The sequence below is a fragment of the Haplochromis burtoni genome, unplaced genomic scaffold (genome assembly GCF_018398535.1).
Source record: "Haplochromis burtoni strain Fernald_Lab_line unplaced genomic scaffold, NCSU_Asbu1 Contig_32, whole genome shotgun sequence".
NCBI classification, from domain to species: Eukaryota; Metazoa; Chordata; class Actinopteri; order Cichliformes; family Cichlidae; genus Haplochromis; species Haplochromis burtoni.
In genome coordinates this window covers 907,651-924,485 of record NW_024582393.1, presented here as the reverse complement: position 1 = coordinate 924,485, position 16,835 = coordinate 907,651, and the positions used below count along the sequence as shown (strand labels likewise).

Genomic DNA, 16,835 nt, shown 5'->3' with positions numbered 1-16,835 from the left:
GCCATGTGACCGATCAACAGCCTATTCAGGGTGTACATCCCACCCCCCACCAATAACAGCTGGGATAGGCTTACAGCATTGGACAGTATGATTTCAGTGTTTTACATTTGAAAACTAAGGAGAAGCGTCATTATCCTCTTTAAAGGTCATCCATGGATTCAGGTTTCACATACAAAATGCGACTTTTAAAATATTAAACATTGATTTCAATCAATAATCATTCACATTTATAAAGCGCTTAATAGTGCACCAGCTGCAACATGAGATTAATGCTTAAGCGTGCATCCTTCAGAGCAAGGGTCTCAAACTATATGTGAAGAAATATGATGCAATTTGGCCCTTGAAGTTAGTTTTTTCGTTTGTTGTTGAAGGCAATTTTAAAATAAATTGTTTAAAAAGCAAAAAAATGATTTAATATGAGGGCAATATGAGCAGAGAGCACAAACATGTTGAGGGATTGTCTGTGTTAGTTCAGTGAAATAGTTACTTGTAAAGAAAACATTTTTCACTAGCAGTCAAAAACTAATGCATGCACTTAGTCTGCATTTTTATTTAGATACGAACAAAATGATAGCAGAAGTGCCGCCACATGTCTGGCCAGAAAGAGAGGACTAATGTGTCTATTTGGTAGCTCAATGAAAGGCTTCAGTTAGTTAAGAGTGAGGAAAAAAACGGTCTTCACGTTTGTAGTTTTGTCCTGTTGTACAATATTTGTAATTTTAAAGAAACAAACAAAACTCTACATTTTCAGAAATACTTGCGGGTGTTTTCTTGTTTGTTTGTTTTGTACTACTTGAACACTAAAGTGGCCCTCCAATGAGATGAGAGTGCAGTTCATTTAAGTTTGAGACCCCTGATTTAGATCAAACACTTTTTGTAATAGTGTTATTTTAATTGTCTCTCAGCCATAAAAGGCTGATGGGGTATTGTCGCCACCCCACCGGGACATCCAAATTTGTGAATGTGACAACTTCAGAACAAGGCGACGTAGGATTTTGAAACTTATACAATATGTGCGTCTACTAAAGATCTCTGTCGAGTTTGAATATCAGTGTCCTCGACCTCAAGGTCAAAGGTCACGTTTTCTGAAAATCTTGTGAACACATCAAGAAAGATGATACCATAGGTGCATCAACTGGGAGAGTGAGGGGTAGCATATTATTTATATGAACTGCAGTGCTGTTCCTTTTACTTGGGTAAAGATCTGAGTGCCCTTTCATTGTGGTACTCTGTTTCAGTGAAAACAGTTTTAACATGAGCATTGGGGAAAACAGTGTTTTTTACAATAACCTGTCCTGTTGAGCAGTTTTAGCGAGCAGAATCATGGTCTGAGTGCTTTGTTGTGCTGAGATGGGGAAGACAGAATATCAACCAAAAGTTAAAAGGTTTTAAATTTATTTACATGTCACTGAGTGAAATATATGTGAGTGAAATTTAAATGACCATCAGACACCCTTGATCTGGAGCTCTGTGCAAGATCTTAGCTCATGGAGCTAATGGTGGATCAGTCCAAAACTTGGAACTTGATCTGAAGGCAGCTGGAACCACAGTCACCACTGGTAAAACTCTACATTGTATAGACTGAAATCGTGGTACGGTCCCCCTTCTCAAGAAGGCAGTTGTACAGGTTCATCGTAAGTTTGCTAATGAGCATCTAAATCATTCAGGAAAGATTTGGGAGAAAGTAAAATGTGTAAAATCCTCCTTCCTTCAGTCAGAACACTGAAGATGGCATCAAAGGAGTGGCTAAAGAGGAAGCACATTAAGGTCATGGAGTGGCCTAGCCAGTCTCCAGACTTCAGTCCGATAGAAAATCTGTGGCAGAAACTGAAGCTTCGAGCTGCCAAGTTTCTGTAAAGAGGACTGGACCAAAATCCCTCCTGAGATGTGTGCAAACCTGGTGACCAACTACAAGAAAGATCACACCAACAAGGATTTCTCCACCAAGTACTAAATTATCAAATACTTATTTCACTCATTGACATGCGTCTGTTTATAACTTTTGTGTAATGTGTTTTTTTCTGGGTTATTGATTGATATTCAGTATCTCCCCTTTAACATGAAACTACCATAGAAGTCAAAGCACGTTCATTTCTTTGAAAGCGAGCAAACTTACAAATAGGTCAAGTAGGTGATCAAATACTTGTTTCCCCCACTGTATCCACACATAACCAGCCCCCACACCTGTCGCCATGACAGTTAAGAGGATGGCACACACAGGAGGGTCCTCCATACCCTTTTCCACTTCACACCACAAAATGACAGAGGTTCATGTCCACACGTTAAGTTTTCAAAGAAAGCTGCCTTGATTTTATCTGAATTTATAGCATATAGCTTTTAATCTCTCACTATCACTGATTTCTTCTCACTGCTGCTGTAGATGCTGATGATTTGATGCCCAATTTAGCTCCCGGCCACAGATTTGTCTCACATTTAAACCAAAGACTGCTTTGTACAGCCTAACCAAGCCCTAAAAATGTGGCTTTAAAAAGAGTTTATTGTTGAAGCTTTTCCCCTCCCAACTGCAAAAACCCCCAGATTGAAGCAGTATTTTGTCTGGGGAGCCCAGTTTGAGGATTACAGTTGTGTGTGTGTGTGTGTAACAGAAAGAGAGAGCTGTAGTCTGAAGGAATGAACACAGATCTAAAATTTAAGCACAGAATGTGTCATTGTTTTAATTTCAGTGGAGAGAGAGAGCTGCATCCAAGTGAGGAAATAAAGCGAGGTCGGTGATGATGTCATTTGTCCTGTCAAACAAGGAGGTGAAGCTGATTACGTTTTAGGCTACATAAACGCCCATGGGACACGCCGAGATAGAAGACTTTTTCTCGAAACAATGCGGAGAGGGAGAAGAGTGATCAGTGCTATCAAGCCAGCAGTTAAGTTCTCATGAGCAAAGCCACAGAGACCAGAAGGATGACATGTGTGAAAGAGGTTCAAACTAATCACTCTCCCATGAGGAAGAGGAGCGTGAGAGGAGCTGCAGTAAAGCCAAAGCATAAGGGAAGGGTTTGACATCAACAAGCCAAAACAGCTGCCCCCTTCTCCCGCACAGCAAGGGAGGGAGAGAGAGAGAGACAGGGAAGACTGGAGGGTCTGTAAGTGTAGAGCACAAGACATTTGAGGGTCTGTAAGCTGGAGAGAAGGAGTTATTAGCAAGTGGAAACGGTGGAGGGGGGCGGGAGGGAAGAGAGAGGCGGTGAGTGTATGCTTTTATGTTTTCAGAGTGAAGATAGTCAGAGAGCAAGGGGCGCAGGGGGAGTGTAAGGGGATGTGGGTTGAAGGGTAGGTTCTTGGTGACAGAGGGAGAAAGAGCGGTTGTAAGAAGAGAAGTCAGGGGGTGGAAAGTTATCTGGGGTGGGTTTCGAGGCAGGGTAAGCCGTCAGAGGCGAAGAACAGAGGTGTGAGGAGTCGCTGAGAAGGACGGAGGAACATGCTGGAGAACAAGAAGAGAGAAAACATGAAGTGCTGAAAGGGGTGGAAGAGAAGAGGAAATCACTCGCGAGGAGCTGAGGAAATTTAAAGATTAGAGGTGCAAGAGGCGTGTTTGCTGCAAGAATGGGGTGCATTCACAGTACGAGCACTGTGGGGATACAAAAGCACGCACATGACACAGAAACTGGAGGAATCCCTGTGAAGGCAGACCCTGAGGTACCTCCTGAAATCCTTCAGCTTGCTGAGGTAAGTGAGTAACCATCAACACGCTGGTTGTGCACAGTTCCATCCTCAAACGTGTGCAGTTTGAAGATAAACACAAAGTAAAATCACAGGTCATTAGAGATCAGCTGTTAAAGTCCGTTTGAAACACTCTAGCTCTCACTTTACATCCACAGCACCCGCTCGATCTGCTTTGCCATTTGACTCAGCAGCAGAGGCTGAACTTATACACTCATCACATGCTTGATAACAACCAAAGGAATCCAAAGAATTGCCACTGTGTTTCCAAATTAGACGAGGCCTGGACTCCAGAGCTGCTCTGTCTCTCTTATGAAATATTCCAGCAGCACATCATAAACAGAAGTGTGCATACCGAAGGGATCAAAGTGTTTGGCATGTTCCTTTTAGACCTCTCTCAGAAGCTTGTGAGCTAAGAAAGCTAATAAACTGTAAACTAAAACCACAGTCATCAACAGTGAACCAAGAAAAAAAGGGGGGTATGCAGAGCAGCGGAAGGGAGGATTCATGCGATCGCTGTTAAATGATGTTCCTCGGGTATCAAAGGTTCAGGAGGAAGTGGTATAAGTTACTGTCTGGTTTTGACCCACCGCCTGCCTGTCTGCAGCCTCTATTTAGGAACATGTATGGATTTAGGTGCAAGCTACACTTCCACATGCATGAAGCCTCCTGGGAGACTTTTATGGAATCTAAAATAAAGGTATGCGCACTGGAATATGTGTGTTCTCACATGTCAGAGTAAATCACATTGTGGCATGCTCTGTGTCAGTGTTAGAAGAGAGCGAAAGAACAAAAAAGGTAAATAGGAAATGAAAAAAGTTGTGCATCTTTAATAAAACACACAGTGAAATGAAGCTGAAAGCTCAGACATCTGTGTGACGAGTGTGTAGTTTCTCTCTGATATTGGAGATATTGCTGTAACAAAAACATTAGATCATTTGTGGCTTCATATCCCTTGCTTGTGTTTTCCTGTGTGTGTGTCAGAGCATGCCAAATTATGATGACATAGTCCCAGCTGAATGGGCGGACTCGTATGAAGTGGAGAAGAATGAAGTGTGTGAATCTGTACATGCAACTATCAGTGCAGGAGTTTGGGGTTTTTTTGTTTTTGGGGGGGGGGGGAGTTTTTTCCTCTCTTTCACACAAATGAAAATCTGAACTAATTCTTGTTCCTATTTTGAGCATTTTCATAGCTTTTAGAGGCGACAGCCCCCTACTCCTGCAGGTTATAAATACCCAACCAGAACTTGAGCACACTCCTGGCTCGCCACCTGCTCCCGTCCCTTCCTGGGCAGATTGTATGTCTGTGTGTGAGTGTGTGTGAGAGTTTTGTGACTCCTGGTCTCCAGCATGTCATCACTTGTGAGGTGCCGCTGAAAAAAGAAATGAGGCATTTAGTGCCAAGGAGGTGTGCGTGCGTGTGTGTGTGTCACTGTACTCTGTATTTATTTACAGTGTGCGTGCGTGCGTGCATGCATGCGTGCAGGCGTGTGTGCGTATGTGGTTGCAGCTGTATATTTTTGCCAATGTGAGGCGGTGGTACAGTGTATATTTCAGATAACTAAAGCTTTGTATTGAGGCACATGACAGAAAACTCTCACGACACAAAGCGGCATTACAGCTTCATTTTAAAAAGCCAGTGTAAAAAAAAACAAAGCCCTAATAAATGCAGTTCAGTCCCTTTCTTCATCCACACGTTAGATGTGGAAGTCCTTCGGGCTCTTTGGTCAGTGGAGATGCCTGGAGAATGACACAGACTTTGGCTGCGAAAAACAAATGGGGTGGGGTTCTAATGCTGCAATGCAATACTGCAACACTGCTGATAGCCACGGGAGCCTCTGGAGACTGAATGTCCGTGCAAACAGAGATCCTTCTTACTGGTATCACTGCATATAAAGGGGGTTGGGCATAATCTAACAAACACCTGTGCAGCACAGCGTAGCATATATTCAGTCCTAGTGTTGAAAAAACTCAGTAAAATTCATTAGAAAGCTCAAATTATTCAAACTTTTAAAGCATTCAAAGCATTTAGCAAATCGTGCCAAAAAGTTTGTGTTTACTGTCTGAGTCAAATTAAAATGACAAAGCATTTGTCAGCATCACCTCAGCTTTGAACTGTACTGCTTTTATGACAAATGCCTCGACAGTTGTTTGTGCAGTTCCAGTTTAAACTAAACTTTGGCTGTCTTGTTGTGCTCCAGTTATTTGACAGCGTTGTCCTTCTTGTCGCCCTGATCTTTTGAGCGTGGCGTTAAAAATGCTTTCCCGATGTGTAATTTTCTGTCCCTCTGTATGGAACAAAATCCTTTTGTATAGTTATATTCAGAAACACTCTGAACCAGACCCATAGTGATGGGCTGCTTGAACAAAATCCAAACAATGTGCAGCAAGAGTTAAGCAGAAGCGGGCTTTGCCATCATGGGAAAAATTTAAAGATCGAATGACTTTTAGACGAGCAAACAACAACGACGGTGTTGTTGTAACAACTGAACTTCAAAGTTGAAAAGACATGTTCAGTTCACATGAAAATGTTGTTTTTAGTACAAGTTTAAATCCATACATTTCAGTTTCATGATGATAGCATCTCTCCAAAGCTGTTTAACTTGGCTCGTCTTACTTAATGTTGTTAAGTAAGTTGGAATAGGTGGAAAGGACTGTTCTTTATCCTGAGTTAATTGACAGATAACTACCACTAAATGTGCTCTCTGCTCACATACCAAAAGTACTTTATAAAGGTTATTATTTAACTAGACTGTTCCCTAAGATTCTGATTAAAATGTCAGATGGGTAATGAATGGCTTAAAATGTGTGTGTCAGCTGATTGAGGGATCATTCAGATATTTTAGGAATCGGTGTCTCAGGAAAGCCGTGAGGACCCCACACACCCATGCCCTCACCTCTGTGAACTACTGCCATCTGTCGCACCCACACAACCAGGCTGAACAATAGCTTCCCCCCAGAGCTGTGGCTGCTCGGAACCAGGCCAAGAACGAATAAAGACTGGAAATATCCTTCCAATGTAACACACTGTATTGCTGATCCATCAACTATTTATTTTCACACTAGATGTTGTGGCACATGCCACTTTACTCATCCTGCTGAACTGGTGCACAGTATTATTGTGCTACCGTGTAGTTATTGGATACTTTATAGCTTTAACTTAATCTTCTAAACTTTTGTAAGAGCTTCAAACCAAATTTCACTGCACTGCATAATATAAATACAGCAGTAACAAGAATGTGTTCGCTGGAACAAAAGCAGTACATCCAAACTAATTACATCACCATGATGAAAAAAAATATACAGCTGTCTATGCTTTTCAAATAAGTTTAACAGTGAAAACGTCCTCAGTTGGAAAATGTGCTGCACTGCCACAGTGTGTCCACTGGGTAGCAGCCTTGACCCATTCTGATATTTCAGGTTCAACTTTCTGACTTACTGGCAACAACAGATGGAAAGTGCCACGGTTATAGCGTGGAACTGATATGCTGCTTTAATGCCATATCTCTATAATAAAAATGTAAAAAGCCACATTTGAGTGATTTTTCTTCAGTGGCAAAGATTTGCAACATTAAAAATCTTTGTCATTTACTTGACCTGCGGCAAAAACAAAGGAAAAATTGATGCAATGTTTGTTAGTCACGTGCCATCTAACTGTGACTTCATTGCAAGTGTTGTTTACTTCACTGCTATTAGAGTTTGTACTGTCCCCATATGTCATACAAAATATTTTTAAGGTATGTATTACACATATTACATTGCTTTTATGCCGCTGAATGATTTTTGTCTTTATCCTTTCCTGTAATTTATTTCCATAATTATTCAGTTTGCTTTACGTTGAGTGATGATTGCAGCTTTTTTTGCAGTGTCGTAGCCGAGGGAACATTTCTGCAGGCGATCTCAGACCTGTGAAGTGACACATGCATTTGTGTGTACCGCATCTCTTTGGGTTGCATTAGTCCAATTGATTCAATCTCCAATATTCACGGGTTACATAAGAACATTCAGAGTGTAAACGGCTGAGATGAGATGATGGTGATCCTCTCCCCTCATATACCCTCAGCCCTCCCCCCCATATACTCCACACTACCACACACACAGACCCAGATGCATCACATTCACTGGATGTTACCGTTTATATGAGCACGTGTCGATAGTCAGATGACTCGGTACTCTGTTCTTTTGTTTATGAGATCAATGCGTACAGCATGATGGTAACGCGGTCCATCAGAGGCAGCAGCCAAATTCATCTCAGAGGGCTTGGTGGCTAGATGGGTTACAAATATTAGGCAGCCTGAGAAAATGAGTGCAACAGTGATTTCATTATGGAAATGATGTCCTTTGTTTGGTGGAGCACACTCTGTAACAGCTTTTCAAACACCTGTACTCCGACATCTGTGTAAATCTACTCCATACTGTATGAACAGTATGACTGGACAAAGTCAGTGGTTAGTTCTGGGGCCTCACAGCAAGAGGATCCTAGACTCAAGGATAGTTTGTTTGGAGTTTGCATGTTCTCACAGTGTCGTATGGGATTCCTCTTGCAGTCCAAAGACATGCTTGGGGATTAGGTTGATTGAGGGATGACCCCCACAAAACCTGTATTGCATAAGTGGAAGAAAATTGACCACTGGATTTGAGATTCTAGCAACTTTTTTTTTCTATAGTCATATATGCCCACTCTAATCCACCTACCCACCATCAAATAGCATGCTTAGCTCCCTCTGCTCACATTCATACTGTCATGCAGGCAAGTAAAACTTTAGCACCTTTCAAAAGAAATATCACAAACTGCTTCACAACAAAAATGCTAAAACGTCAAAACAAAAGGTTACCCAATTTTTTAAAGTTTTAATCAATAATCAATTTTTATCAATCAATTTTAGCTGCCTTTTAGAAGAGATCACTGGGTCCACAGCTCTCAGGCTCTCTCAGAGGGGTCGAGTTGTATGTTTGGAGGCCACAGTAGCCAATGCTCCTTCAGTTCTCAGCCTTGTATCCTGCACAGCCAGCAGGCCCTGCTTGCATGACTTCAGGGACAGGTTGGGCATGTATGGATGTAAAAGTTCACTGATGTATGATGGTTTGTGTCAATGCAGAGCTCTAAAAGTCTAATCCACAATCATATAGTGGACCCAAAAGTTAATGGGGAGCCAGTGTAACTGAATTAGTAACAGTGTGACATGTGAGTACTTAAAAGACTTAGACAGAAGCCTCTGAACAACCTGCAGACGCTCCAAAGAAGCTTCCTTCAGACTAGTGAACAAAGTGAATTAATTACAATAATCGAGACGTGATTAAATAAAGGCATAAAAAACAATTATAACAGTAATGTTCTAACCACCTCTTGGATGTAATCCCATGTTTAGCGAGCAAACAGGAGAAGCCTTCGTCTAACGCTTAGTAAGACAGCAAATAAGTGTATTTTCAAGAAAAAAGTATTATTCTAAAGCTCCTGATTATTAACCGTGAGGTCATTTAAAATGAGATTAAAATAAATTGCAGTGCTTTAATTTGAGACTTAAACATTATTGCTTGGTAAACCTTTATTTTCAACTGAAATTGGATTCGAAACACTTGAGTTCAGTAAGCAAGTAAACGTCAAATTAAAGAGCATTTGGAATTTTTAATGAAGCAAGTCAGAAACTTTGCAGCTGTTATATGGTGTGCTGCAAAGCGCGGTGTCTGCAAATCAGCTGCGTTTACGTTCGCATTATAAGCAGCCGCACAAAAGCTGAAGGTGAGGCCGCATAAAACATTCAGTTGACATTTCTTGTCATTAAGGATTTAAACGGTGTACACTTGAGAGGCAAGGCTCCTTTATAAAACATTCCAGTTTAGCAACACTCACAGTTTAAGGCGGTGAGGGAAGCGAGGCCAGTCAATAATCATTTGTGAGAGGGACCAAACTGGCGTTCAACTTCCCGAGTTAAAGTCAAACCAAGGCGTCCAAAAAAATGTCTCAGCTGAGATGTGTTTATTTTAATTAGATACAGGCATTTAACATGAAGGGAAATTTCAGCATGTAGTGGTACTATGGGATGTTTGTTGTCCTCCACCTCTCCTACACATACCGCACTCTCACACCATCTCCTTCCTGATGTTTCCAGGCCCCTCCTAGTCCTCTGCTCTAGGAAAAAAGTAATGGTTTAATTTGCTTCACATGCCGTCAAAAGGTTTTGCTTTGGGAGGGCGTTGCCATAACTCTGTATAAACATTGTCCCGCTTCTCGCTGGGACAGTTGAGTATGAGTTTATAAAAAGAAAAATCCATGGATTATGAGTCAGGGAGGTGAAATTATTAGAGTGCATATCTTCACCACAACTGTGTGTGGATGTGCCTTAAAGACATTCAAATTAATCGTTGCTTTCAAATGATCATTTTTTTTATTAGTGCTTACATGAAGAATAATGCAGCCAATCATCATTCCCACCATATTAAGCAAAATAATGTTTGTTTGTTTTCTGAGAGAGAGTGAACAGTCATACTAAGCCTGTTTATGTCAGATTTACTGTACCTTTGGCTTTGCGTAAAGAAGCTCAAACCCTGGGTTTACACAGCTGCCAGGACTGCCCAGTGTGGTACCACTTTGAAATGTTGACAGGAAACTGAGCCTGTCTTCAAAGAGGAGAAGCCCCAGCTACTTAAGCCAGACTAACAGGGAGACTAAATGTAAGTTAAATATTAGTCTTTTGTTTAGCTGAAAAAGATTTATCTTCAAAGTCAGTATGTATGCAGGCAACACAGTTCTTTGAGATGATGACAATGCATGTGTGTATTCATAATATTGGTCATAAATTAGTCAGGGAAATGGCCAATAGGAAAAAAGGTTAACCTGACAATGACACTAGAGGTCAAACCAGGGGAACATGAGGATTCAGTCATCGGGGAATATTCGTCTTTAGTTGGTGAAAAGTTGGAGTAGGGGAGTTTACGGGACATCTCAGTGTTTTTGGTACTTTTTCCATGTTCCTGAACTGCCGGGGGAGGCCACTGCTTTTGGGAATTCCATCACCAAAAGAGGAGTGAGGCAGACTTTGGATACACTTGGGGATACGATCTGTAAAAGTAACATGCACAGGAATGCGAGAACCCGTGTGAATGTTTTACTAGCAGAACTTTAATGTGACAATCATTGTTATTTGCTTCACCTGACAGTTGTGAAGTTGTGGTTGATCAGTATGGAGACACAGAGAAGCTTAAAACAGTGACCACGGTAAAATAATAAAAAGATTAAAACACGTTTATCCCCTGACAGAATCCGTTAGGTTCAATTCGTCTTGCCTGTGACCATACTGCACAGTCAACTGGGAACAGCAGCACGTAAAGCTTTTCATTTTTCAGTCTTAGCCCCCAGACTGAGACAGAATAAGGACAAGTTAAAAGACAAGACAACAGGATGCCTTCAAAGACAACATGATACGACAGCTGATATTAGTGGAGGAAGCTGAACGTACAGCAGGTAGGACACCAGTGCTCATGCTGGTGTATCACTAAACCAGCGCATATCTGTACTGACAGCAGCCACGCAGGGGATAGTGAACATCTAGTGCTTCAGATGGAAGAATGCTAAACTCAAATTGAGAAACTTGGTAAACCTAAGCAGGCCCACAATCTACTATACATGTTATCACGAGGGGATCGATGGTTTCAAGCTGCTTTCATGCACACAGTTACCGCCTCACTAAATGAATGATTTCCACTGAGGAGGAGCCTTTATTTCGTCCTTTGTAACATTTCTATGTCTCGTGTGTGGTGATCAGATTTGATTGTCCTGTGTATCCGCAGCTCTCCAAGTCAGGGAACCATGCCTTCACACTGAAAACGCTAAAGAGGAGACGAATGTGTGATGTGTGCAAGCACAACATTGACACCCCTGCGGCTTTCTGCAAGGGTGAGTCCACATCTCAGGGTGGTAGCAGATCTAGATGCAGGTCAGAGCAGCTCGCTGACTCTCGGAGTAAATTATTGCTTCTTTTTGCTTACAGAGTGCAAGGTTACAGTTCACAAGACATGTGAAGCCAAGGTGAGCTATACATTTTCTACCTTTGTCGGTACCCGACAAACCTTTGAAAAAGGTGCACAGTTTGCTCTGGGCAGGAGGAGGTAAGGTATTTACCTCCTCCTGCCCAGAGCAAACTGTGCACCTTTTTCAAAGGTTTGTCGGGTACCGACGTTAATGTGATGTTAGTCTTAAGTGGAATAAGCCATGTGCATTGACCTAGATGTCTGGTTAAAGAAGGCCTGCCTCCAGAACTGCACTCATCCATGCAGTAACATGGATGAGAGGGTGAGCTCTCAAGCACCCGGAAAGTCTCCGTTGTTTTTCAAAGTGACTCTTAATAAAGTCTGTGGCTTTAGAGGTCATGACTGTATATATGATACATCATTACTCATCATTAGCACTGTGAAAATAGCTCTCGGGGTGATCAGTTAGGGGTAACAGGGATCTGTGAGCTGTCAGTGGTCTGAATGCACAGTGAGGGATCAGTGAGGAGGAGCCTAGACGAGAAGTCTCAGGTGATAATGCACGTTGCAAACAAATGCCGTCTGTGTGTCCGTCTACAGATAAGTTGCTGTTTGTTATAAGAAAGCCAAATACGATTCTCAACTGGAAAACTGGAAGGCCCTTGTTTGCAAGCAGTCACTTTGCAGTGCTCTCTGAACAAACGCACTCACAAAGCTCAGCGAAGCTAGTGCTCACAGCTTCAAACCACATGCTCTGCCGTAAGACAATCTGCATTTGTCTGTTGGTGATTAGAAAGGAAATTGCCCAGTAAACACTTTAAGCTCAGCTGAGCTTCACCACAGCGGCATATGTGCATTAGTAAGTCCTGGTTTTAAAAAAGCTGCTTATACACTTTGAGTAAGATGTCCCGACCTTTGCTCATAGAGTCCCCCAAAGAGTGGCCTGTTTCATTTAAACTGTGTGAGAGAAGCACTCTCTCCATCCACAGCTCATGTCAAGCCATTGGCAGCAGCAGCTTCTACTCTCATGTGACCCCACTCACATCACCTCAGTGTCACACGCCACTGAGTGAGTTCATGACCTTGCTGGAGCGGGACTGTTTTGTCTCACTCAGTATCCAGCAGCACAAGTCGTATACATGCACTCAAAAGCAGCACACCTGCCCTCTCAGCGCCACACAGAAGGACCTGTCATATATATTTCTCTGCTCTTCTCTTCACCAAGGTAACTCGCACACTCTAATGGTGTATGACACGCCTCTACCAGCTGTTGTGACTTAGTTGCGCGTATTAAAAGAGGATTATTATTTTTGTCATATGCATCCACCCTCCACCGGTCACCGGGGCAACAGCCAAAAACAATTCTCGGAGGCTGCAGGAGAGCGGGTGCCACGGTGAGTGGATATCGTCACGCAGGATGATGATCAGTCTGGATAGGAGAAGTCTGAGCGGGTAAATATAGAAAATAACGCGAGTGCCGCAGATGCCTGCGAGTGAGTGATCACAGGGGACGCAAATAAGTGAGAGGCAGCTGGGGAGGCAGTTTTTGTCTGTGTGAGAGTGCGTGTGATCAGTCCCATTTGGGGCTATTCATAAATAAAAAGGAACACTGGGTCAAGGCTTCAGACTGGTGTGCTTCATATACCAATACCCCCCACCCCTCTTAGGTTTCTGCTGTTTGTCTTCTTGCTATAGAACATGTTATAGCACCACCTTCTTTTCACTTCTTTCATTTCTTGCGTCTCACTGTCATCATCTCTTCTAACCTTTTATCTCTGTTAGACTTCTCCTTTTTCTGATGTTTTGCCGTCACAGTTAAAGCATCTCCCACCTTCTCTGTGTCATTTTTTTCTTATCTCCTTTTCAAATGTTTGATCCTTTCATCAGTGTGATACGGCAGTCACCACTACAGTTATAGTATGTTTTTTCCCCCCTATTTTTTATCCTTTGCGCATCGTCTTGTCTTTTCCCATCTCATCAAGTGTATGTCCCCGCTGCTATTTGTCCTCCTGCCTCTTGTCATCACTCTCCCTCGGGGCACCGGAGAGGTCACTGTACATCAGCACCCACTGTCTGCATGTGGCGTATTGATGTACGCGTGCGAGGGAAAGTGCTTGCATGGCTGATGTGCGTCGCTGCCTTCTGTGCGTAAGGCACAGGCAAATCGGGAGGGGAAACGCTATGTTGCATGTGCTGCTGGCACTCTGCAAGTGTATGCAAGAGAGGGAGGGAGGGGGGGGGGCAAACTTAGTTGGTGAAGGAGAGTGAGCAGAGAGGGAGGTAGTGTATGACACTCTACACACAACGCTGCTCAGAGGCAGAGGGAAAGACTGAAGCTGCTTGTTGTGAGGTAAAAACACGCTCCGCTCTATATTGACTGACTACAGCTTTTTGCTTTAGTTCGCCTTCAGCTGCAGCATCAGTTTCAGCTTGTCTAGGTTTTTATTTTCTACCGAGTAACAGCCTTACCATCTTTCTACGGTGTTAGCTCAAACTGTGCGGCATGTGATTGTGCATATTATTCCATTAAAGCCGTAGCCAGAGAGCTCTTGCTTTGCCCAGAAAGAGGATTTTGTTTACTGTGATTAAGGAAAGTGCAGAAATTTAAGCAGAGATTCCTGCTGTGACCTACAAAAATACGCTGATTTTAATTATTTAAACTGGAGAATGGATTCATAAGACTTACTTTTTCATGAGACAGTCGAGCAGGTTAGTAGTTTATGGGAACTGGGCCTAATCTGTGTTTCATTCGTTTATATATAATACATTTTGTGCAAGACTTGTTAAGGGTTTGATTGGATGTATTTGTGTGCATGTGTCTGCTACTGTGTCTGTGTATTTTTATTTGCTTGTACTTTATTACTTTTAACTATATCAATATTAATCCTGTAGATATGATGATGCAGGTTCCAGATTACCGTCTACTGCCTCAGTGCTGTGCTGTTTGTTATTGTGTGTATGCAAAGTCACCATTTAGGACCAAAGGACACCAGAGACAAAGGGACCCAGTCACCTGTCCTGACACCATCTGATGGATCCTAATGTCATGCAGTGAAATACAGATGGTTTTACACTGTCTGCTCATGCACACCAGCTGTTCTCCTAATGTTTTGTGCTGATATATGAAGTGACATAGGGTCATGAGTTTGAAATGATGTGAATTCAGATCAGTTTGCAAATGCTCAACAGATTATAGGCTGGATTTCCTTTTTTTCTTCTTCTTCGAGTAGATGCTGATTATTAGTCTAGCTCTTGACCAGCTGTCCTGGTTTTCTGAGTCTCTTCTCCTTTCCGTTGTCTTAAGCCGCCCACTTTCTCCTGCACGTCTCACAGCTGGGGCACAAGGTAGACGAGAAGTCAACAGATGTTTAAAGTGGATGCTGTTTATTACAAAATCCCAACAGATTGTTTATCTTTGTAACTCGATTAGGGTGGTGGCTTATCACTGTCACTGTGCTGCTGCTGCTTTTTATAACCATGATGTACTTGTCCACAAATAATTATCACGGTTAATTTAATTTTACTGCTTTACTCACCTTAGCAACAATAAAGCATCGGCGGGCACAAGGGTGCACACAGATGCACGCTCAAAGCATTTATATTTTTTAATTTCCTGAGAGGCTAAGCCACACCGTAATGCTTTGTTTAATATTCCAGGAATTATACAGCTCCCATTTTCTTAACAGGGTCGTAACAATGTTTTTAAAAAAATGGTGTCTGCTTAGATGATGTCACTGTATTGCGCAGGGGATGCAGATAGAAAGTTTTGATTCAGTTGCTGCTATTTTTCCAGTTGCTGAATGTCAAAAGGCATGCGGTGACAATGGGACCAGCTCCAAATGTATGTTAGTTATGAGGCAGCCACGTGACACATTCCTCAAAATCGACTGCCAGATCTCTTGAAAAAGAGACTTTGTGGGATGATTGACAGACAAATAGACAAAATGAGCCTGTAAGTGTTCTGGGGGACATTTAGTCTAAAATAAGGAGCTCTATTAAAATAGCTCTGAGAAATCTCTCTGCTCTGTGTCAGTGATCAGGAGGCATGTTCAGCTGTTGACATCTCTCTCCTGGCCAGCGGTCAGTCTCTTTTACTGTCCCTGTTTGCCTCTCCTCTTTCCTCTTCCTGTCTTCCTTTTTTCCTATGTCTACTTTGTGTTCCCTAGACATTTGGTTTTTCACTTTGAGCCCTTATTGCTTTATCCCATGGGTCAGTTTTGTTAGTTAGTTGGTGCTGTGCCTTTGATGCGCGTGATGCTTATCGAGGTGCTCTTTGTCATCTGACGTTGTTTATTCAGGAGGAGTACATGCCTGCATTTCATGGCAGGGATGATTGTGGTCATCCTGCCCCACGGCTTTTTAAGTAGTGAGGGGGGATTAGAAGGGGGCGACAGACTCCAGGAGGTAGGAAATAGAGAAACGAGGGATCAAAGATGACAGGAGGATGAAAGGCAGACTGCTAACAAGACGAGAAAGAGGGCGTGTTGCGCTTTCAGGTAAAGCCTCATGAATCTCTCCAGCCGCTAAAAATAAAAGCCCACAGATTTTATTTTAGCTTTCAGCAACTTTGGGCATGAGTGACTTTTTTGTGAGAGTACAGAACATGGAATAAACCTGGTAATTTAGATTTTTCCGCTTTCTGGTTTGAAGGCTTACTCACTTCTCCCTCTCTGGGGCGTGATGTCAGCTCTGAGTTGACTGTCAGATTGAAGCTTGTTCCCTCTACATGGCACACTGACGCCTGTGTCTCAGACACTCACATTTATCTTCTGCCTTCCCTGCTGTGACAGATCTCTCTGTGTTGGATTTCCTCTCCCAGGAATAATTCAGGATGTGGCAGTGGTCAGATCAGATTCATATTCCAGCTGCAGTTGCTGTGCTGTGGATGGGATTAAAAGGAGGGAAAGTTTAATCACAATCAGAATCAGAAAGGGTTTTATTGCCAAATGTTGAGCAGGTTTACAACATTAGGAAATTGCTGCGGTACTTAGTGCAAAACATACTGTCAGATAAGAATTAAAAGTGCTAAGTAGATAGATATATACATGAGTGCAGGTGGTGATCAGTGCCAAACATGGAATGATGCAGTGAACACAGCGTAGGGTCATGTGTTAGTGGTGGGAACAGTCATACGGTTATTGTTCATGAGTCCAACAGCAGAGGGGAAGAAACTGTTCTTATGGCGAGAGGTT

General features: G+C 42.5%; 1 protein-coding gene across 5 annotated transcripts in view; it reads left to right on the top strand.

Annotated features, from left to right (window-relative positions):
* The first annotated feature begins 3,182 nt into the window (after positions 1-3,182).
* LOC102308138 (tensin-2) overlaps positions 3,183-16,835 on the top strand; it is a 32,355-nt gene continuing 18,702 nt past the window's right edge. The window contains exons 1-3 of one of the 5 annotated variants that reach the window (XM_042219378.1): positions 3,183-3,681; positions 11,464-11,569; positions 11,664-11,701. In XM_042219378.1, coding sequence (XP_042075312.1) covers positions 3,559-3,681; positions 11,464-11,569; positions 11,664-11,701 — 267 coding nt within the window. In that variant the 5' untranslated portion in view covers positions 3,183-3,558. The other 4 variants (XM_042219379.1, XM_042219382.1, XM_042219380.1 and 1 more) reach the window with 4 other exon arrangements.